This window comes from Sceloporus undulatus, chromosome 1 (assembly GCF_019175285.1).
Source record: "Sceloporus undulatus isolate JIND9_A2432 ecotype Alabama chromosome 1, SceUnd_v1.1, whole genome shotgun sequence".
NCBI lineage: Eukaryota > Metazoa > Chordata > Lepidosauria > Squamata > Phrynosomatidae > Sceloporus > Sceloporus undulatus.
Genome location: NC_056522.1, coordinates 42,546,894 through 42,570,439, shown reverse-complemented (window position 1 = coordinate 42,570,439; position 23,546 = coordinate 42,546,894). Strand labels below are relative to the sequence as shown.

General features: G+C 42.7%; 1 protein-coding gene across 5 annotated transcripts in view; it reads left to right on the top strand.

The window, feature by feature from the left end:
* The window catches only part of LOC121928356 (HHIP-like protein 2), a 72,026-nt gene that overhangs the window by 17,770 nt on the left and 30,710 nt on the right, over positions 1–23,546 (top strand). For 3 of the 5 annotated variants that reach the window (XR_006103493.1, XR_006103491.1, XM_042462927.1), the window contains exons 9-11: positions 4,849–4,972; positions 6,678–6,838; positions 9,731–9,825. Coding sequence is in view for 3 of the 5 variants with exons in the window: in XM_042462927.1 (XP_042318861.1) it covers positions 4,849–4,972; positions 6,678–6,838; positions 9,731–9,825 (380 nt within the window). In the remaining 2 variants the exon portion in view is untranslated. The other 2 variants (XM_042462952.1, XM_042462943.1) reach the window with 2 other exon arrangements.

Here is a 23,546-nt window from a genome sequence, read left to right as displayed (position 1 = left end):
ATACATATAGACACTGCCCCCTGGGACAGGATTGCCATAAGTCAGAAATTATTTGTAGGCATAAAACAACAACAAGTTGATTAAAGGTTTCCGGATTTGATTAAGCTTATTATCTGAAAAAAGAATATTAACTCAAGGTATTAATGCAGCCATCTTGTTGAGTACTGTATAAGTATTGTGCTGTTGTTTTATCACCTTAAGGAACTGTATGTGGCTCAGAATAATTACCACACTTGTGTTATGCCCTCAGGAATATTTCTTTATGTATACAGTTGCTAAAATTGAGTGGCTGATTGTTTTTTTTTTCTTCCAGTGATGATGGTATCCCAAGTTCAAATAAGGAACACTTTAATGGAGCCCATTCACACTAGACAATTATAACTCTATATTAACAACATTAAAAATATTCTTATTTGAGCAGGCCTACCCCTGACTCTCTGACCCCTGAAGTATTCTCTCCTCGCCCCCTTCGTCAGCATGTCAGCTGGCATGAATGGTGGTTTTTATTGTTTTATTGTATAAGGTTTTAATGCTATGTTTTTTGTGATTTTATATTGTTTGTATTGATATATTGTTATATTGTCATTGTATGTTGGAAACCGCCTTGGTCCTAGAAAGGCGGTATACAAATAAAATTTTACCTTACCTTACCTTAACATTTTATGGAATATTATGTAGCTTGGTGAGGCACTAGAGCCTCCTGGCTGAAAATTTTAAATACCCCTTCCTAAACTTCAAATGCCAGAGTTCCATGGGACATGGTGGTTAAAGTGAAATCATAGCACTATACCTGCATTGTGTGAAAGGGCCCTTAGTCTGATCTTACCTAATCACAGAGCAGTAGATGTAGTGCTTACTCAGTTGAAAGGAAACTCATAGTTTTGAACAGAAAACATCATATACTTGGAACAATTACTAAGGAGAGTTAAAGAAGAAAGTTCAGAAATAAACATAAAGAAAACAAAAATAATTACCTCTAAGGATTTACATGAATTCAATTTAGATGATAATAATAATAATAATAATAATAATAATAATAATAATAATAGATTTTATTTCTATCCCACTTTTCCGCAATGATCAAAGTGGCATACAGATTAAAATTCCAACATCAAAGTGCATACATAGCAATAAAAACAATGTATAAAAATATCATATTAAAAACAATTACACAGCCAGCTGAGTTGAGGAACCATAAAACCTTACAAAAATCAATTACAAAATTACAAAATAGGGGAAAGGACATGATGTCACATCTCATGGGGGGAAAGCTTGGCAAAAGAAAAAGGTCTTAAGATTCTTTTTAAAGAGATCTAGGGAGGCGGTGGAACGGAGCTCATCGGGAAGGTTGTTCCATAATTTTGGGGCTGAAATGGAAAAGGCCCTTTGAGAGGTCACTGCATATTGCACAGTTGGGACCCTCAGCAAATTCTTCCCGGCTGACCTGAGTGTGCGGGGCGGATTATATGGGGAGAGGCGGTCCTCCAAGTACCCTGGGCCCAAGCCATTTAGGGCTTTATAGGTAACTACCAACACCTTGTATTGGGCCCAGAAGTGAATAGGCAGCCAATGGAGATCTTTCAGGATAGGTGTTATGTGGTCTGCCCTAGAACATCCAGCGACCAATCTCGCAGCCATGTTCTGCACTAATTGAAGCTTCCGGGTTTGGTACAAGGGTTGCCCCATGTAGAGCGCATTGCAGAAATCCAATCGAGAGGTTACCAGAGCGTGTACTACAGTTTCAAGGTCCCTCCGGTCCCGGTAGGATCGCAGCTGGCGTATTAGCCGAAGCTGATAAGCGCCTCTGACCGTCACATCCAGCTGAGATGTCAGTTGGAGCGACGAGTCCAGAAGCACTCCCAAGCTGTGAACTGAGTCCTTCAGGGGGAGCATGACCCCATTCAGGACAGGTGGACAAATTTCACTACCTGGGCCTGGGGAACCTATCACAAGTACTTCCATTTTCTCTGGATTCAGGCTGAGTTTGTTTTCCCTCATCCAGCCCATTACCAACTCCAAGCAGGCATTTAGAGGAGAGATGCCATCCCTAGTCACTGCATCAGTCGGAGACACAGAGAAGCATATCTGGGTGTCATCAGTGTACTGATAACACCACGCCCTGTGTCTCTGAATGATCTCTCCCAGCAGTTTCATGTAAATGTTGAATAGCACGGGGGACAGGATAGCTCCTTGAGGGACACCAGATGTAAGTTCCCTCTTATCGGAGCAAGAGTTCCCCAGCTGCACCATCTGGAATTTGCCCGAGAGGTAGGAACGGAACCACTGGAGCGCAGTGCCCCCGATACCTAACTCCCTCAGGCGTTCCAGAAGGATACCATGGTCAATGGTATTGAAAGCCGCTGAGATGTCCAAAAGCACAAACAGGGACACGCTTCCCCTGTCCATGCCCAGACGGAGATCATCGACTAAGGCGACCATGGCAGTCTCAACTCCATAGCCCGCCCAGAAGCTAGTTTGAAATGGGTCCAGAAAATCCATTTCATCCAAGATCGCTTGGAGTTGGAAGGCAACTGCTCTCTTGATCACATTTCCCAAAAAAGGCAGCAACGACACAGGCTGATAGTTGTTATGTATCAGCGGGTCTAAGGAGGGCTTTTTTAGCAGAGGTTTAACTACTGCTAATTTCAGGCTAGATGGAAACCGTCCCTCTCTAAAAGATGTATTAATTATGCGGTGCAGCATGGATGTTACCGCAGTTCCCCCCTGAGCTTCCAGCCATGAAGGGCAGGGATCGAGGGAGCATGTTGTCTTCCTAACACTTCCAAGAATCTTGTCCACTTCCTCGGTACTCACAAACTCAAAGTTATCCAGTTTAATAGAGTCCATGGAAGCTCTGGACACCTTATAGGTTCTGAAGAAATACTGGCGTCGAGATCAGCCCTTATCCGAGATATTTTATCTGCAAAGAAGTTGTTAAATTTGTCACAGCAGGCTTTAGATGGCTCTGAAATGGGGTTCAGGGAGGGGGGCAGTTGTGTTAGCTCCCTCACTACCCCGAACAGCTCTGCCGGATGCGACTCTGAGGACGCAATACGTGCAGCATAAAATGAATGTTTAGCTGCACTTATTGCCACTCTGTAAGCCTTCAAGAGAGACTCAAGGAGTGCCTTGTCGGCTAAGTGATGATGTCTTCGCCAGTTGCGCTCTAGTCGTTGCACGGCCCGCTTCCTTTCCCTGAGATCTTCCGTATACCACGGAGTATCCATGTCCGTACTAAAGACGACATCGAGAGTATTACCAGCGCAGTGCGTGGGCCTTGAGACCGTTTGGGACAGGCCCATGGCAGTCATGGTAGCCATGAACTCCCTAGCCGCACCTGTTGGACCTTGGCTGGCCTTGAAAGGGATGTTGAGGTCCCCCAGGACAAGAAGCCTGGGAGACTCCAACACCAGTTCCGAGACCAGATGTGTCAGCTCGGCCAGGGAATCTGTTAGCGCTCGGGGTGGATGATAGACTAACAGAATCCCCAGACTGTCCCTAGCCTGCAGGGTCAGGTAGATACACTCAATGAAGTCCGTTTTCTGGACATGGTTCCTGGTTAAGGGAAGGGTGTTGAGTTGACTCATGGTGAGTCGAGGGAATTAAAATAGTTAAAGATTTCCTGTACCTTGGATCAATGGAGACTGCAGTCAAGAAATCAGAAGACTAGGAATAGGAAAGGTAGCTATGAAAGAATTAGACAAGATGCTTTAATGTAAAGATACACAACTGTACAGAAAAGTTAGAATTGTTTAAGCCTTTGTGTTCCACATTACCATGTATGGATGTGAGAGCTGGGCAGAGAAGAAAGGGGTATAAATAACACTCATTTGAGATGTCGTGCTGGAGAAGAGTGCTGAAAAACAACCACAACCAAATGGGTCCTAGAACAGATCAAGAATTCCCCCTGGAAGCCAAGATGACCAAACTAAGGCTGTTGTAATTTGGCCATATCATGAGAAGGCATGATTCATTAGAAAAGAATAATGCTAGGAAAGGTAGAAGGAAGAAAGAGGAAGACCACATATCAGGGAGGTCACTAGCCTCAACTGGCAGGACCTGACCAAAGAGGCTAAGAATAGGGCTCTTCGGGGTGTCTTATTCACAGGGTCACCATGAGTCAACGTCAACTCAAAAGCAGTTAACAAGAAAAGTGTACTGCCACATTTGTCTGAGAATGGGAGTTATATAGAAAAACAATGTGCTTAACCAGAACTCATGCATACACTTCCGCTTATGCAAGCAAATATCATCAGTTACTGTGATATTTTTGTCCACATGCAGCCCTGAACCATGTCCTCTATTTTTTAGAGTGCCACTTTAACCTTGGAAAGGTTTCATAAAAGATTGCAGCAGGTAGGAAGAACTGGGAAGGTGTTATTGCACAACTAAAAGGTGGTTTTGCCAGTTCCTTCTTCTGAAATAGAGCCCGCAGCACCTGGCATTTGTTGGTAGTCTCTCATCCAAATACTAATAATAGCTGACCCTGTTTAGCTTTCAATGTCAGACAGGATCTGGTATCTTTAGGGTATTTAGGCCACATAATAGTTATATTGCATTTTGCCTTGATGTTCTTACTTGTAGTATTATAGAGCCAATGGATTTCACTCTACTGATTAAATAATGAAGCTAAGAATCCATAATTCAAATTTAGCCTGAGGTGATCTCCATCCTTACTTCGCCCCAGGATAGCTTGGATTATCCTGCCAAATGGGAAGGAGAATTTGCCACACATGTTAACCTAATGTGTGGTCTTAGTAGTTGCTTGTATCCTCCTCTGAACACATCTAGATCTTGTTGCTTATTAATTAATATAAGATGCCTCAAAACAATATATTCTAATTGCAGGAAAAAATAAACATCATGAACTTTGTCTAAAAGTAATTTTTGCAGCCTTGGACTTTGTTGAATGGAAGGAAAATGTAAAAGCATGGAACTGTTTGGCAAAACAGATTGTAGAAATTCTGCAGAAGTAAGTAAATACTGAAGTTTTTCTCTCATCTGCCTCCTGTGATTTCCTATGTATCTGTTTGTCTATCTATCTGTGTATAAATAAAATAGATTGTAGGCTATACTGTGTCTCACTGCAGAGCAGAAAGCTATATATCACTATGCAAAAACCTCAGCATATTCAAAATTAGCAGAGAAAGTTCTGGTTCTTTGCATCTATAGAGTTCCAGGGCAAAAGGAAAATATAAGACATCTTGGAATGATATGGCCCATATTTACAGAGCACAGTCAACCCACTGTCTTGATTTTCTAGAATAGTTTACTACAGTACTTCTCAAAGTAGCATTCTGTGGACTGGTGCTAGTCCTTAAGCCATCAGCTGCGAGTCTGTGGAGCCCAAGAACACCTTGTGTGTAAAAAGGTCAGCGCCATAGCCATTTCTTAGTCACAGCTCTACTGGGAGAGAAGGAAATAGTGTGCCTTTATTTGCACTGTACTCTATATGTTCCCAAACATGCATGTATGCATGAATCCATTCCATTCCTCTGTCTCCCGTCCGTCCGTCCATCTGGTAGAGATGATGGGGCAAGGAAGCCATAGACAGCATTATCACAGGAAATCCAAATGACTTTCCAAAACTCCCAGATTTCAACTTTTTCCTGCAGCCCCCTGTCTCACTGTTCCCATGAGTCTGGCAAAGTAAACTAGGTAAATAAAACATTTTCTCTGGATGGAGGATCAAGACTTGGTGGAATAGGACCAGACGTGTATGATCCTGCTGCTAAAAGGGATCCTCCAGTGTAGTCACTAAAAGCCTATACACAAAGGGCTAACATATCACACTGAGACTGAAAGGGCTTTGGAGACTTTTCTATTCAAGAAGGTTAACCCTTTGGCGATCTAGTGTGGTATAGTGATTTGAGCATTGAACTATCACTCTGGACCAGGGTTCGAATCTCAGCTCAGCCATGTAAATCCACTGAGTGACCTTGGGCAAGTCACAATCTCTTGGGTTCATTGGATGAAACTCGTCTGAAGAAACTTCCAAAGAAAACCCTGTGATAGGTGCACCTTAGGATCATCCTAAGTCTGAAATGACTTGAAGGCATACAACAACAATCACAATCACAACCATTTGCACAGTTTGAGTCCTCATATACCCACTATTCTAAAGCTTTTATAGATAATAGGAATAGGGACCTTGTCTCCACTATTAAAAAGTGCCCCACTGATATCTAATACTTAGATCATTATGCTTTCTGTGGTGTTTCACCCAACCAAACATACAAGCAACAACTGAAATACTGTATCTTCTTCTACACAACCATTAAAGAAACGGGAGCCTTGTTCCATGTTTTCTTTCACCTGGTACCTCTAGTATGTGAGAGAATTTGGTAGCACTGTAATAGAGCTCTTAGTCGCTTTACACAAAAAATCCCCTCCTGCTTATGCCTCATATCCTTTCTTAATTTTGGCAGCATAATTTGGCATGGGACTTATTATTTCATTGTCAACGTTAAACAGAAGTTAAAAAACTCTTGTTCATCTATCTCACCTTGCCCAGAGATTTACCATTAGATACTGGTCTATCTTCTATCTGGCCTTGGTACACACTCTATGCTACTTCTCCAGTGTTCTGGTTAAACACAGGATTTCCCTTCATCTGTGCATGAGTTACAATCTCTTTGGACCTGGGCCTCATTTCGTCTTCTCTTATTTCCTCCCAGCTCTGACACGCACCTTGACTGGCTCAAAAAGGAATGGAGTTCCCGAAAGGACTGGTGGCCAGCCTTTCATTTCAGTCTTTATTTGGCAAAAAGGAACTGGCAGGAAAATGAGGGTCTTGCTTGTGAAAAAGTACTGGTGGCTGGAATACTGTTAGGAAAAGGTAAAACTCTAAAAGAAGTATTCTGCTTCTCTTCACAGAACAGATGATGACTGGCATCCTGTTAAATAATTGTGATGTTGTGAACCCAGCTTGTAACATGGCAGTTCATCTTTACAGTCATTGCATCACCACAATGACCAGACTTCTCCACACTTCTCCCCACAAAATCTACCATTTAAACTGGGCAGCCTCCCTCAACATGGTCAATTCAGAGTTGCCAGAGAGCAGGCTTCTCTATCACACTAGGAGGCAAACAAGATTTAAACAAGAGTTAAATGAGAGGTAAACAGGAAATGCCTGATGTTATCACACAACATTACCTGTTTAACTCTTGTTTAAATCCTGTTTGCCCCCTAGTGTTATAAAGAGTTAAATGTTTATACATCAAGCCCTTGTCATATATCTGGGCACATGTAATTCCTGCCACTGGCTGTTGCAGCACACTCCACTACAGGAAGAGAGCTGAACACTTATCCACTTCACCATCTGGCAACTTGGAAATAGCATACGTAAGGAACTGAAAACACACAGCTAAGCAGCAAACAAAGAGGAGTCAAGCTCCATGTGCTTTAAGATGGTCAACTGTTTATTCAGTGTTTAAAAAGCCCAACGTTTTTCGACCACACTAGGCCTTCTTCATGGGCCTTCAAAACAAATCATTGGAGTTGTGAACACTCTCTAACATACAGGCCTATCTCTGTGGTCATGTACTTTGGGTTTTTTAAACACTGAATGAACAGTTGACATCTTAGAGTGCATGGAACTTGTCTCCTCTTTGTTTGCAACTTGGAAATAGCCTCATGGGGAGGGGGGGCACGGCTTAAAATGTAGGTTTTTGCTGGTAGAATCCATAAGATGCCGTAGAGCAATGCAGGATCTTGGCCAACAATGAAAAAGAATAAAATTTGGAAAGTAGAAGATAGCCATCCTGATGGCTCTCAGTCATTGCTAGGCTTATCTTCCATGGATGTATCTTGTGCACTTTAAAAACACCTAACTTTGTGGCTATCATAACTCGTGCTTGGAAATGCTTGGAACATCTCCCTGAACACACTCCCCTTCTCTGCCGGCATAGGAAGTGTCCACTGTAGTAAAAATTTAAAAAATAAAATAAAAAAAAAGTTCTGATCATCACATAAAGTAAATTCCATTATTTAGAAGAGGAGTGGGAATTATGGGGATGTTCAGACTGCAACTCCCTGCACAGTCAATGGTGAGTTCAACAATCTCTGGAGGGCTACATAATTCCTACCTTCTGGCTTAAAATGATAATGTTTTCCTCTCTATGTGTCACAGTCAGCACTCCTGCCCTTTCTTTCATCCCTGAACTGTAAGAATAGTAAAGGAAGACATTTCACTTGACATGACGAATGGTGCTATTTGTTAGTTCCTGATTTTTTAGCATTTAAGCTCCATATAGCTCTAAAACGCTTGTGAGACTGTTTAAGATATTAAGGTTGTTTTATTTCCACCACATACCCTGCCCCTTCAACTTTTTAACTTGAATTGGTGCCATTAAACAAGTTGCTTCCAGATGTAGAACAAGCTTCACAGATTAGTTGCTCTGTATTGTCAAAGAAGAACTACTTCCTATGTGTTTTACAGTAATCATACTGGAGGGAAAATTGCTAAACCCTGAAGCTGGCACACTTATGATCTGTGCATACTAGCAAGATTTTTGACGTTTTGCATAGCAGAACTTCATGTTGTACCCTTAAAGGCTGTGAAGTGTCTGCAGTTTTTTCTAAAAGCATTGGGGAGGCTGTTGCCCACTAGCCCCTATTCCACTTGCTCACACAGAAGTGTTTTTCCTTTCATTCCCACCCTCTAGCAGGTACTAGAGATCTGAAAGCCATGTATATTTCATCAGTGCCTCCCAGCTGAAGTATTAGAGTCATTTGGGGTTGAAGGGTACTGCCACACTGTAGATCTAAATCTGGTTAATGAACCTGGTGAACTAAAATTAAAAAGTTGCTGCAGTTTTTTTTTTAAAAAAAGAGAGTGTTACACTTCCTATGATTTATACAGAGAAGTTAGACAGTTTGTAGAATAGAGAGAATGATGGTTTGTAGAATAGACAGAAGCCCTATGCAGATTTCTTCCTGCTACATGCATAGGGCTAAAGTAGGAGATGGGACTTATGCCAGCATGCGTTTCTCACTCCTGGCTGCTTCACTGGCTTTAGTGCATTGTACACAAAGATCTGTATGGGTGCCCCATTCAACTCTCCCATAACTGAGAGCTGTGCCTTACCAGAGTTACCAAATCTAGGAGCTTTATAAGCACACTAATCCAACCAGGCATGTGAGCCCCTTATACAGATTTCCAATTTAGTACAAACAGGTCTGTGAGATTGGTGGAGGAGAAAGGATGCCAAGGGTGAGGTGTGCATTCTAGTATATGCCCTATCCCAGCTTTAGTCTTACGTGTCCTTCAGGCAAATGTTAGCCCAGGAGTTGCTGTGTTGCTAGACTGCAGAGATGTTATTGGACTAATGGGCCCATGTGGTATAGTAGCTAGAGTGTTAGACTCGGACTTGGGAAATCCAGTTTTAGTTCTTCACAGAGCTAAAGCCACTTGCTGGGTGATCTTGGGCCAGTCTCACATACCTAGCTTTACCCTATCTCACAGGGTTGTTGTGAAGATAAAATGGTGGTGGAGAAGATCTATGAGAAGAAAGGCAGGTTGTAAAAAAGTTTTTTTAAAGGCCCACCATCCCTTATTGTTGATAAGCCAAGTGTCTGTTTCCTTCAGATAAAGCTATGAATGTGCATCAAATTAAATAGACATGGATGCTCTAAAGTCTTATGTGCATTAAATTGTTTCATTTTAAATCTCCCAGTCATCCTGATGCCATTTCATTTTTTTTGTTTTTGTTTTGTATGTGTCTAGATTCCAAATATTTTAAATACATCATGCATCAAGGCTATAAAGTGATGAAGAAAAAAACCATACGATTGAAGAAGTTTGTGAAGGAACACAGCTGGGTCAGTTTGAGATTGTCTGATGTTTGATTACTTCATAGGTTGAATATGTTTTTTAAAGGATACTATATTATTTTTCCAGATTGTATGAGTTTCAGTTTTTATATAAATCTTCCCTGCAAATAATTATAGCAGTGGAAAACAGTTGTACAAAAAAGAGAACCATTAAAAAAAAACAGGTTCCTGTCTTATAATAAATCTATTTGAAGGTACACATTGCTCTCCTTTGAATTATTGCTTAGATAAAAATCCAGGCTCAAAGTTTTACAGGAAACAGGTTTTATCACTTACGTTTCAAAGTCTTCATATTATTTATTTCAGATTTGGGCTTGAGTAGAGTGTGCAAGTAGTGGATGTATACAGTATATTACTAACACATGCAGTTGAATATAGCTTGCACCATACAAATATAACCGTAGAATTAGTTGTCTCAAGAAATATCACCTCCCAGTCTAAGGCTATTGGAACTTGGGGGGATGGACGGAACCTGTTTCCTTCATCACAAGAGTACCTTTGTGTGTTGGGTGCTTATATATGATGAATTATGGACAAAAGACCGGTGTCCTATTTGTACCATTCTCTGGCTGGAATCTTATTGGTTAGTCTCAACTAGGTAGTCCCATTAAATTGATGGTTGACTGGTGAGTCAACATGTAAGTAAGTGCAACAGAGACACTGATTCTGCTCTAGTCAGGATGACCAATAGAATAGGCAATAGAATCTGTCATCAGGATGGTCGGGACCAAAATTTAGCTTTTGCTTGGTTGTGAAAGTATCTTAATATTATTGACATCCCATTCAGCAAGTGAACTGCAAGACTATTCAGAGTAATTAATGCTGCTTCAATATATCAAAATATAGTTTCGTTTTGTCTTTCGGTAACCCCAAATTATTATGATTCCCTGAAGCTATGACACATCTTTGAAGAAATGACAATAACTAAGGCCAGGGGCAGTGAAGCATGTTGGGTTAATAATAATAATAATAATAATAATAATAATAATAATAATACTTTTTATTTATATACCACCTTTCCAAATGATCAAGGCAGTTTACAAATTAGATAAACAAATACATCAAATACTATAGTATTTGATATCTGGGATATCTGTAGTACTAATAGGCAAAATACTTAATCTCTGTTTTCTTGTTCTGTTTTGTTATTCCTGACCTGTTGGTGCTTCTGAGTCCTGACATAAGTGAGACTAGTAACAATCTAATATGCATACTGGTGGATCTTAAATTATTTGTGGTAGGCAGTGGAGGATTACATCTTCTTCATTCTCACTTGCTTCTCAGCTGCACAACAGTAGCCAAGAGATTTCTGATCACAGTTTCAGCCCTTTGGCCACTAGTTAGATGTAGGAGCAGCAATAAATAAATCAGTTGAATTGTAGATTCTGCTAGAGACAGTAGAAAAAGTATGAGATTGATGTCTGAATGTCAAGACCTTCCCCTTACTATGCTTTCATTTAACCAACTTGAAAAAGTGAGCAATTTTCCCCCTCCTCTTTTGACAATCTGGGCTGGAGTCTGCTAGAGATGTGTGTGTGTGTGTGTGTGTGTATCTGAAAAGTTCAATATGAGTTAATGAATGTACAGTAATTGGTTCCAATATTATACCATTGAAAATGGTAACAGTTATTTTAATTTTCTATGTCTTTGTTTTCTCATTTATTTATTTGAAGATATAATCTTGTTCCTGACTAAAGCTCATATTACCAACCGCACAAAACTTTTTTTCCCGTTAAATAAAATGTGTCGAACTGCACACTAGAATAATGCCTGTCTCAGGCTTCAAAATGTGTTGGGCCAGCTCTAATTGTAAAAGAAGCATTGGAAATGGGTGTGAAATCTTGGTTTTACTACATTTCATCCAGTTTAGATTTTTTAAAAATGTATTATTTCTACCTCTGTATAATGATTGAATCAGTTTTGTATACTATTTTGATACCTTAGGTTGTGCATTTTTGTGAAACCAAGAGACAGTGCACGTACATCACAATGCTTGGGTTGTGTTGTTAGTGTTTTCATATATTGTGACCCACCTTGTGGATTGCCTCTGAAATGGAAGGATGGGATAGAAATACTTTTAATGAATGAAAAGTTAAAGTATGAAAGCAGCCCTAGTCAGCATCTTGGTCTTGCCAAAAGCAGAGTACTGAAGCTATATTATAGAATAAGAAAATATTAGATCAAACCAAACCAAACCCCTATTTTGTAGATTACTTAGAAATTACATTGGCTGTTAGGGTTGCCAGTTCAGGATTGTCTCAAGCCCTGGGATTTCTTGACCAAAACCTTTGGACCTAAGGATGATCCCTGGTGGTGGTCATTAAGCATTATGTACCAACCACAGTTGCTCATGAGAGCCAGCATGACATAGTGGCTTGAGCATTGGACTACAGACTCTGGAGATCAGGATTTGATTCCCTGCTTGACAATGAAAACTCACTGGGTGACCTTGGACATGTCACACTCTTGATCTCCAAGGAAAGCAAAGACAAATCCCTTTTAAACAAGTCTTGCCAAGAAAACCCCATGATAGGCTCACCTTAGGGTCGCCATAAGTCAGAAATGACTTGAAGGCACAGGACAACAACAGTTGTTCACAACTTGTAATTGAAATACATATCCACAGAACAATCCTGCTTCCATATTTTCCTTTTGGAAATTAGGACAGAAATTGTAGTGAAAGGACTGTTCTCAGATCAAAGTAAAATGAAGGGAATATTTCCTTCATTTTTTTAGGGAAACAAGATAATGGACATTTAATATAGTTTACTAGCCTCTAGCCAGAAGGTGACCCCTGGCACTGCAATGACTAGAGGAAAGGAGGACGCTAAGTGAATATATAGCGCCCCCTCCCCACCAGTCTTTGCAGTAACAGACTGCTGTTCTGTTAGGTTGACATTTGCACACAGTCCTTGCCAGGAGCGGAGCCCCCAAAACTCAGGAATTAGCATCCTTGTTGCTTGTCTGGTGATGATCCATAAAAACTGGAGATTCGGGCAACCCTATATATATTCTTTAGCAACCAATATCTCTGGAACTGGAGATGACATACAACTATTCTGATTGCTAGCAAGTGATAGCCTCCATTAATTTATCCAGTCCCTTGGCAGTTGTCACTGCAACATGCAGTAACAAATCCCACAGTTTAATTAAGCAGCTTTTCTAGATTACCTAGGCATCTATTACTATAAAAGTGGAAGAAAGGCCCTGTACAGATGGGCCTAAAAGGCTGGCTTATGCCCTTGAAAGACCAGATCGGGGCCGCAGCATGAGGTTGCTGCGGCCCTAATCCGGCTAGGAAAGGGGTGGTGTCCGCTGCCCCTTAGGGGTGGTCTGTCAAACCCAAAGTCTCTTGATCCACTTTTCCACACCATGCAAAGTTTTATACATCTTCATTGTGTTTCCCTTTGCCTGTTTTTCTTTTAGAGGCTAAGGAAGCCCCAGATAGTGTACCTTTCTAATTCCTTTAGCATTTTGGTTGTCTTTTTTGCACTTTTCAGATATGATTTATGCCTGAACCATGGGTTGTTTGGATTAAGTAGCCGAGCCAGAACTGGTGGCTTTTATAGCAGGAGCAGGCAAAGCACAGTTTCCTAGCTATATGCAGCCCCTCAACTACACAGGGGAAATTCAAATTCAACCTGCTGGAAGTTCAGTGGCAAATCACAAAATGTAATGCTGGCAATTGAAAAAGGAAGTATTTAATTTATTTCCAAATAAATAATCAGATGTTTTTGTGGGTAATTATTTTATCTTTTTGAGGCTTATAGGACACTATGGATTCCCCTTGATCACCTGATGGATCTGCAGTGTCACGTTCTGTCCGTCTGCAGGGGTGGCACTACAGAGAGAAGCCAGAAACTCCCTCCTCTGGCAAACAGCCATGGTAGCACAGAGAATCCACTGCATGCTCTGTCCTTGTTTCAAGATCACACTGCCTGTCACAGAGCTGAGTCTCTTAAGCAAAAATTAAAGGACAGTTTAGATTAAGGCTTTATAATTTCCCCCTTCCTAGCAATACAGTACTGTACTTCATTGCTGCTATGATGAATTGCATTTGGAAGGCAAATGGTAATTAAGATAAGAGCTGCTGCCATCTGGGAAATTTAACTCTCCAGAATGGTCTAAGTGTGGTCCTCCAGATAATATTGGCCTGCAACTCCCAGCATTCATTACCATTGGCTTGCTGGTAGACCTAATGGGAACTGTGGTCCAACAATATCTGTTGGACTACACTTTGCTCAGAGCTCATACTTCCCAAATTTCTGATTAGTGTGGCTCAGTTTCATAAATAAGGGTTAGTTTATTTATTTATTATTAGTGCAGTGCTTCTTAAACTATCTGATGTAGTGGGGGCTGCAAGGAACTGGTACGATGGTTGTACTAAGTGATACAACTGCTCCTTTCTATCTTGGAAACTTTCCAGGGACCGGAACTGGTCCACAGACCACCACATTGAGTAGTACTGGATTAGAGTTGATGACTTACTACTTCCAGTTGTAAAACCTACATTGATCTGAATGCTGATTTGCATTATAAATATCTGTTTAGCATATGCAAATATTGGGTGCAGTATAGACGTATCTTTCCAGATTTTTTAATGGTGTTTAGGAGTGTTACACTAATTTCTTTCTTTTCCAATTGCAAACAAATCCTTCCATCCCTTCATATTTCACTGCTAATCATGGTGCTGTATGCTTAGATACTCCATGATTAGTATTTTGGTGATGGAGACAGGGCACAGAATGCAAGTTGGGGAAAAGCCAGTTTATCCCCTCCCCTTTGTAGCTGTTGTTGTTGTTGTTATACTGAACACACTCCTGTTTTGGTTCTGGTAAAATGTAGTGCTTTTGGTCTTGAGGAAAGAAAATTCCTAGAAAAAAATTGTGAAAAGGTTCACCTTAAAAAAAGCCCAAACCTCTCTGTCCATCTCTGAATATGTACAGTATACCCCAAGTTGGCAATAATAAAATAAACAAGTAAGTAAGTAAATAATTTACACAAGAAGAAGGAAATTATAGCAGTACTGATGTCTAATTTCCCATTTCACAGATCTTCTGAATCGCCTCTGGCAAGCTGGTTTGTATGTTCCAGTTTCCAGTGGGTAAAAAGAAGACATCTGTTACACTGTAATTTTTAAATACTATTGCAATATATTACATTACTGTGAGTCCAAGGCTGTCGTAATGGGAAATGTATTATTCTGACTTGCTGATTATCAAAATCCTATTTTTATTTCAGCATTCTTAAGAGCTGGGGAAGGTGACAGGGGGAGAAAATCCTACTTCTTTCTTTCAGAACTTGATCTGAGTTTGACTAAGCCCAAGTCAATTAGAGTGGGTACGTAATGGATGAAAGTGATTCATCTTCTTTCCCAGCTATTTTGCTGAGTTTTGGTATCTTGACCTTTGTGAATGGGAAGAATAATCCTTTCCTATAGCTAGTCAACCAGATAATATAGAATGCCTGCTATATTTGCAACGTTTGTATAATTTCTGTCTTGGCTGTCTCTCCCCTCCTCACTCCCCTTCTCCCTACAGACATAGTAGGTTACTTAGTGACCTGTACCTCCTTCTGTGTTCTTCAAGGGGCAGACAGATTTGTAAAAGGGGAGGTGTGGTGGGTTCTGCTGTGTGAGGCGTGGAATAGCAAAGAGGCGGGCTGGAGGGTTGCTTCTTAGCTTGCCAATAGTAAAGTTAATGGGAGAGTGAAAGAGAGAGGGTGTATGTATAAGCAAAGCTGAGCAAACACTGTGATCTGTGCTAGCTGGGATGCTTCATATATTCAGAAGATGAATAATCCTAGCCTTCAAGGTGGTCACATCTCAGAATTCTCTGTGCTCAGAAGGTCTCTGGTCAAGAAGACTACTGTTATTGCTCATAAAAGTAGTAGCTTTAGGGTTTCCTTCCATTCTTCCAAATTTATTACTTATATCTCTTTTGTCCTGTTCTGCCAAGCTGGGGTCCTACTGGGGCATCCCCAGTGCCTTGACTATGGGCCTCCATTCCAACCACCTTTTCACCTAGAATTCTGTTCTGCCTACGAGACGTTTGGCTGTTGCGACCAAGACAAGGACAACATGATTGCAGCCAAATACTGGGAGATCATGGATTATATTGATCCCCGAGCCCACAAACTGTGTGGAAGATACATCAAAGATATCTTGTGCCAGGTAAGATAGTGGCTATGTGCCATTTGGTTGGACTTTAGATTATAAACTATTGTGGCATTTTTAATTTTATTTTGACAAGTAGGGGATTCTTTTTCAAATTGGTATACAGTAAAAACTAAGTGATTCATTTTGCATCTGAGATTGTTGGAGGAATACATCAATGACATCTGCATTGCTCACATGTGAAACTTAAGTTTTGGAACAATGCTAGAATTACACTCAAACTAAGGAAGCTCCTATTTACAGCCTCACATTATAACATAGCTTTTAAATTAAAAAAACAAAAACATTTGGCAAGATTTACATAATTATTAGAATAATTTGAGGTTAATGCTTTGAAGCCTCTTAAATTTGACTAGTTTAAAGCCTCAACATATTTGAATCTAATCTTGAAATGTCACACATTTGAAGGCATCTCAAAGGAGAAATTATTGCTGGTGGTTTTTGCATTAACTGGCCACTGATAAACAGATTTTGTGGCTCTCTGAATTGTTGGAAAACCTTCAAAACCTATTGAACAGTGGTAATGATGTGGTAAAAGAAATGGATGTGTATACTTTGAGAAGTAAAGCCTTTTTTAAAGTGCTTTAAAATCTTGTAAGTCTTGGTAGCTAAGTGTTATTGGCCAAGTCACTGTTTATCAACAATTTAAGCTTCCCTCTTTGCACAAGGGTTGTTGTGATGCTCCTTACAAACTAAAATATTATATCTCCTAAAAAGTGCAACAGAAGCTATTCATAGTGACAATCTGTTGTTGTTACTGTGTGCCTTCAAGTTGTTTCTGACTTATGGCAATCCTATGGTGGGGTTTTCTCTGGTCTCTAGTCATAGTACAACATTCAAACCACTGTGCCACGCTGGCTATCAGGGTGACAATCTAGTTTCACATAAAGAAACAGGGTTGTCCTCTGTTGCTGGAAAGGTAAGGAAAGGAACAGGTTTGTGTCTGGAAACAAAAGGATAATTGATTCTTCCATTTGTTTTGCAAATGTAGACTGGGTCACTCAGAAGCATATAGGTGATGGAGGTTTTTTTTAATTTTTTTTAAAGCGGCCCATGGATCTTAGTGTGGATTCTCAGATGCCATGAAAGATGTGTTTAGATTGCGTTCCTGCCTAGTGCTCAGCCAAAGTCCTGAAAGCAACTTCAGATCAAACAGCTGGCACTCACACCTCTGGAACAGTCTTTCTTCACTCTCAGCTACTCCTTTCCCTCTCAGCTTTCTTTTTAAAGTCTGCCCATCTGGCTGAAGGGAGCAGGCAGAGCAGCAAGCAGGAAGAACAATAAGTGAATAAAGGGGAGCCCCATCTGGCCTCCTGCCTATCCTCCGATTACCAGGCCAAGAGAGTTCCCTTTTAAACATTTAGCTGTGGAGGTCTTTTTCAGGCTTGCCAACACAAAGCAGCCAAAACACACACTCTAGGCAAACCAGGAAAACACTAAATATTCTCCCAACTTAGCTTTCTTAGCCCTTCAATATTATCTGTGCATACTGACTATGCCTTCTTTAAAAAAGGGGAACACTGTTAAGATTGTGAAGTCAAAATAAACACTCAAAATAGACAAGTTGGGATTCAGTTTTTCAGAATTGGTTTTAAAAAGCACTTTTGTAGCTAAAGAACTCTAAAATTCTTCATAAAAGGATACTGCAGGTGGGGGAAATTGGGAAAAGATAGTCTAAATTAAAACCTATTTTGGTGGGGAACTAAGTGAATAAAAGTGGGGGCTGCTGGCATATGATAGTTTTGATGAATACTCATTTTATAGCCAAACTAGGCATAATTTTAATGTGCTTTGGCATCTAGCATGTCTTTTCTTAAGGCATGCTAATAAGGAATTTCTTTTCAAATACTAGCTTCAGAGAAAAAGTTTTCATCAGGATTGTCTGTAGTGAGGAGGAAAGGGTCAAATTCCTTCCTTCTCTGCTCTGATTCAGATCCCATTAATTATGACCTTCTGAAACGCTAAGCTGATCTGATCTGTGTTTTTTTTTTTTAAAAAAAACAAGCTACCCATTAGAAACTAATGATTACTTGCAGAGAAGGTTTAACCACATATAGTCATGTCTGGTTTGTCTCTTATTCATGCTTGCTATGTCTGAGCAGAACAGCCTTCGTCAACCTGGCACCTCCAGATGGGTTGGATTACTATCCCTACCATCTTCCTCTTTTGATTGGGGATGATAGGAGTTGTCATCCAGTACATCTGGGGGGTGCCAGATTGACACAGACTGGAGGACATTGTACAAATACTGCATAGATCTGTATTAGTATGCTGTATTTTTGGTAAAATGAAGCCTCAGATATCAGAGGTGCTTCATGCATGTATGTTTTTTGTTTTAACTGCCCTCGAGGCAATCCTGACTCATGGCAACCCTTATATGAGACATCACCAGGTCCCCCTATCGGACCTATCCTCTACTGCCTTACTCAGATCTTGCAGATTCACACCCATGACCTCCCTGAGTCCATCCATCTGGTGTGCGGTCTTCCTCTCTTTCTTCTACCTTTCCTAGTTTTACTGTCTTTTCTAATGATCCATGCCTTTGCATTATGTTGGCCAAAGTATGACAGCCTCAATTTGTCTTCCAAGGAGATTTCAGGCTAAATCTGTTCAAGGACCCAATTGTTTGTCTTTTTGGCTATCCACAGTATCCTAAGCATCGAGTGAGTACAGAAACAACTTACTTAGAATTAGGCAGAAAGGAGTACTAGAGCTGGGTATTATTAGCATACTGGTGATATCTGACCCCGAAACTGCATACATTCTCTCCCGACAGTTTCATGTAGATATTGAACAGCATAGGGGACAAGACAAAACCCTGAGGGACTCCAAAGGTCAATGGTTAAGGAGTCAAACAGGAATCCCCTAGTCCCACCTCCTGAGACCACCCCTCCAGAAAAGAATGGAGTTAGTGAAATGGTATTGAAAGCTACAGAGCAGTCTTCCAGAATGAAAAAGGACACATTACCCTGGTCCAGTTCCTGGTGTAGGTTGTGCACCAAGGTGACCAAAGCTTTTCCCATAACAAGGCATGAAACCAGAATGAAATGGTTCTAAATTGCTGTATTAAATTTAGAAAAAAAATGTATGACAGTCTAGGTACTTGTTTAACTACTGAATATCAAGCTATCTGATTTAATAAGCACAAGCTATAATTTCTGTATTTTCTGGCGTATAAGACGATCCCCAACCTTTCCAGTTAAAATATAGGGTTTGGGATATACTTGCCATATAAGACTACCCCTCTTTCAATGCACACCAGATAAAAATTTAAAAAACATCAGATTTGATTTCAATATTGTAATTTTAATTCAAATGCTTATGATATGCACTTACTTAGCAGGAAAACTTGTTGTATACAAAGCCTGCTTGCATTGGTCAGCTATCCTTGCCTGCCCAGCCCTCCCTGTCTCCAAGACTATCAGAGAGGTAGTGCAAACACGGCTCTTTTTTCCATACCCCACAGCCGTTTTTGAGCTCCCCCTACCATATGCTGCGACCGCAGATTCTCCAGTCCAGCTCGGAGGTTTCAGCACCTGCCCTATAAGACGACACCTGACACATAAGACGAATCCCGACTTTTGAGAAGATTTTCTTGGGTTAAAAAGTAGTCTTATACGCCAGAAAATGTACAGGTTGCTTACCTGTAACGGTGTTTCTTTGAGTGGTCATCTGCGAATACATACAAATGGGTTGTACTGCGCCTGCGCAGTGCCTTCGGAAACTTCTGGAATCACTAGGCAAAGTACTCTTTGCAACATATAGAAACTTTTTGGTGGTAACTCCGCCCATCCCTTATAAGGACCCTGCTTTCCCGCTCTTTCCCCAGTTCCACAATTTTTCCGCCAAGTAGGCGATAAGGGTGAGCCAATGTAGAGCAGGACACTGAGGGGAGGATGGGCGGGATTTGTATGTATTCGCAGATGACCACTCAAAGAAACACCGTTACAGGTAAGCAACCTGTACTTCTTCTTCGTGGTCTCTGCGAATCATACAAATGGGTTGAGACTATCAAGCTGATGTTGACGGAGGAGGGAGTGTCATGGCACCTGTATCTCTAAACACTGTTATTAAATACCAATAAAGTGAGAGAAAAAACAAACACAAGGCAATGGTCTGAATGGTGTTGTTATTATTATCACCATAAGGTTTGAAATAGATAACCAACAAGGACTCCATGAGCCCAGAAGAAGAGCTCCATGAGCCCAGAACCTTGTAGTTAGAACAACTACAGTATATTGAATGGATTGCTTGTACTGTATACAGAACACAACATAATGCACCCCAGCCCATAGTCAGTGCAACCCAGATAACAAGACAGCCCTCCCAAAGGCTGCATCCCTCCTGGCCCTGGTGTCCAATCTGTAATGTTTGATGAAGGTTAGAGGCTGCGACCACACTGCAGCCTTGCAAATATCATCCAGGGGCACACCTGACAAAAAGGCAGAGGATGTTGCCACTGCCCTTGTAGTATGGGAATGAACCCTAGCCGGCAGGGGTTTACCCAAAAGCTCATAGGATAAACGAATGGTGTTAGACACCCACTTAGAGAGTCTCTGAGCCGACACGGACAGTCCTTTCTTGGGCTCCGAATAACACTGGAACAGTCTTTCGGAGCGGCTAGAGTCTCTAGTCCTGTCAAGGTAAAAGGCCATGGCTCTACGAACATCCAGGGTGTGCAGAGCCCGTTCGGCATCGGTGGTCGGGTTCGGGGCCAGGGTCGGGAGGATAATGTCCTGACACATGTGGAACATAGAGACCACTTTGGGCAAGAAGGTAATGTCTGTTCTGAGGACTACCTTATCTAGGTGAAACCTGAGGAATGGTTGGTCCCTGCGCAGAGCACAGAGCTCGCCAGCACGGTGGGCAGAGGTAATGGCCACCAGAAAAACTGTCTTCCAAGTTAGCAGTCTAATGTCCATGGTGGCCAGGGGTTCGAAGGGTTTGGCTTGTAATGCTCCCAACACCGCCTCGAGGTTCCAGGCCGGGGGCGGTAGGGATGCCTGCGGATGGAGGTTGTTGCATCCCTTCAGGAACCTCTTTACCAGGGGATCTTTGAAAAAGGAGGGCCTTCCGTCAAACTGGAAGAAAGAACAGATGGCCGACAAGTAACACTTGACAGAGGTGAGGCAGAGACCAGAGTTGATCAGAGACATCAAAAAATCCAGGACCACTGGTGTCGTGACCTGGGCTGGAGACAATTGTCTGTCGGCCAGAAAGCGGAGGAACTTGTTCCATTTCAGCGCATAGGATTTCCGAGTAGCTGGTTTCTGGGCAGCCAGGATGACTCTGCGTACTGGGGTCGGCAGCTGTGCTAGGGATGGATCCTCCATGCTACTAGGGGAAGGGCCTCGATGTCAGGGTGTCGAACCCGTCCCTCCTGAACCGTGAGCAGATCCGGTCTGTGTTCGATCCGGAGGAAGTTGGTCCGGGAGAAGTGGAGGAGGCAGGGGAACCAAGGTTGTCCCGGCCACCACGGGGTGATCAGGATGGCGTCGGTAGCGTCCGATGTCATCTTGGACACTGTCCTGGTGATCAGCGGAAAGGGGGGGAAGGCGTAGAGCATCACCCCCGACCAGTGGAACCCGAACGCGTCCCCGAGGGAATGTTCGTTCGGCGTCCGGGAGCAGAACTGGGGACAATGGGTGTTGTGAACAGTCGCGAACAAGTCTATCTGTGGGGTTCCCCACCGACTGAAGAGGTCGACCACCGTCTCGGGGTGGAGTCTCCACTCGTGACATTGAGACGGAGACCTGCTGAGAAGATCTGCCAGGTCGTTCTGGATGCCCGGCAGGTGTACTGCTTGGAGCAGAATGTTTCGGTCTATGCACCAGTCCCAGACCTCGAGAGTGATATCGAGGAGCGTGCGCGGTCTGGTTCCTCCCTATTTGTTCAGGTAATACATAACGGTGGTATTGTCTGTCCTGAGCAGAACAACTTTGTTGGATAGGGAGGACTCGAATACCCTCAGAGCCTTTTGCACTGCCAATAGCTCTAGGGCGTTGATGTGTAGCAACTTCTCGTCTCGGGACCATTGACCTTTGGCCCACAGGTCCAGGGTATGAGCTCCCGATCCGTCCTCTGATGCGTCAGTGGTCAGCACAACCTCCGGCTGGGGTTGCAAGAAAGGCATGCCGGCGCAAACATTCCGGGAGTCGAGCCACCAGTGGAGGGAGCGGGCGACTGGCCTTGGGATCGTGAGGCGACGCGATGGAGAGTCTCTGTTCGGATCGAAGAGGGACAGGAACCAGGACTGGAGGGGTCGAGACCGAAGCCTTGCCCACGGCGTCACGAAGGTTGTTGACGCCATATGTCCTTAGGGCTACCTGGACATCTCTGGCGATGACCCGTCTTTGGCCGACACACCTGCCGATAGCTCGGGCGAGGGTTCGAAAGCGGTCGGAGGGCAAGGATGCTACACAAGTGTTTGAGTCGAGGGTCGAGCCGATGAACCTTATGCGCTTGGTGGGAAGCAGTTGGGACTTTTCGAGGTTTATGACCAGTCCCAGGTCTTGCAGAAGCTCCAAGGTTTTGGCAATGTGACAGCTGAGCTCTCGGTTTGACGGTGCCACAATCAGCCAGTTGTCTAGGTATGGAAAGACTCTGATGCCGCGGCGATGCAGATGGGATACCATGGGCGCCATGCACTTGGTGAAGACTTGAGGTGCTGTGGACAGGCCGAACGGAAGGACGTTGTATTTGTAAGCCTCGGTCCCGACGGCGAATGCTAGGAACCTGCGGTGGCCCTCGCGGATGCTCACGTGGAAATAGGCGTCCTTCAAGTCGATCGTCGCAAACCACAGGCCCTGGTGCAACAAAGGCAAAATAGAGGCAAGCGTTACCATTCGGAAGCGCCGGTAAGACAGGTAGGCATTCAGCGCTCTTAAGTCTAATATAGGCCTGATGCCCCCATCGGTTTTCGGGACCGTAAAATAACGAGAGAAAAAACATCTAGGAATGTCTATGGCGTCGACCGGCGAGATGGCGCCTTTGGTGAGGAGGGTGCGTACTTCGTCGAGAAGGGTGTCCGAGGGGGGGGGGGGGGAAAGGAAAACTCCAGTTGGTGGGAGTTCTTCGAATTCAAGGGCATAACCCCTACGGACGATGGTGAGGGCCCAAGAATCGGTAGAAATCAAGGCCCAGGCGGTGGAAAATGGCCTTAGTCTATTCAAAAAGACAGAGGGAGAAGGGGCGACGGAGTACGCGGCGTCCGCTCAGTTTCTTTTCTTGTTTTGCTCGGGGTCCTGTCTCCTGTAGTTTTTCTTGTATTTGGAACCAGAGCGACGGCCCGAGGAGGAAGAGGATTGCGAGGGATAGCGCTGTCTGGACTGGTCCTGGCGTTGGAATGGACGGTCCTGCTGATAGGGTCTCTGGCCCTGGCCATACCACTGACGGATGCCTGTAAAGCGTTTACGGGAAGAAGTCTGAGGAGAGGACGACATACCGTGCTTTTTGGCTGCGGTTCTCATCCAGTACTTGAAGTTTAACTTCTCATCCGTTTCACGGTGGAAGAGGCCATCCTCATCGAAGGGCA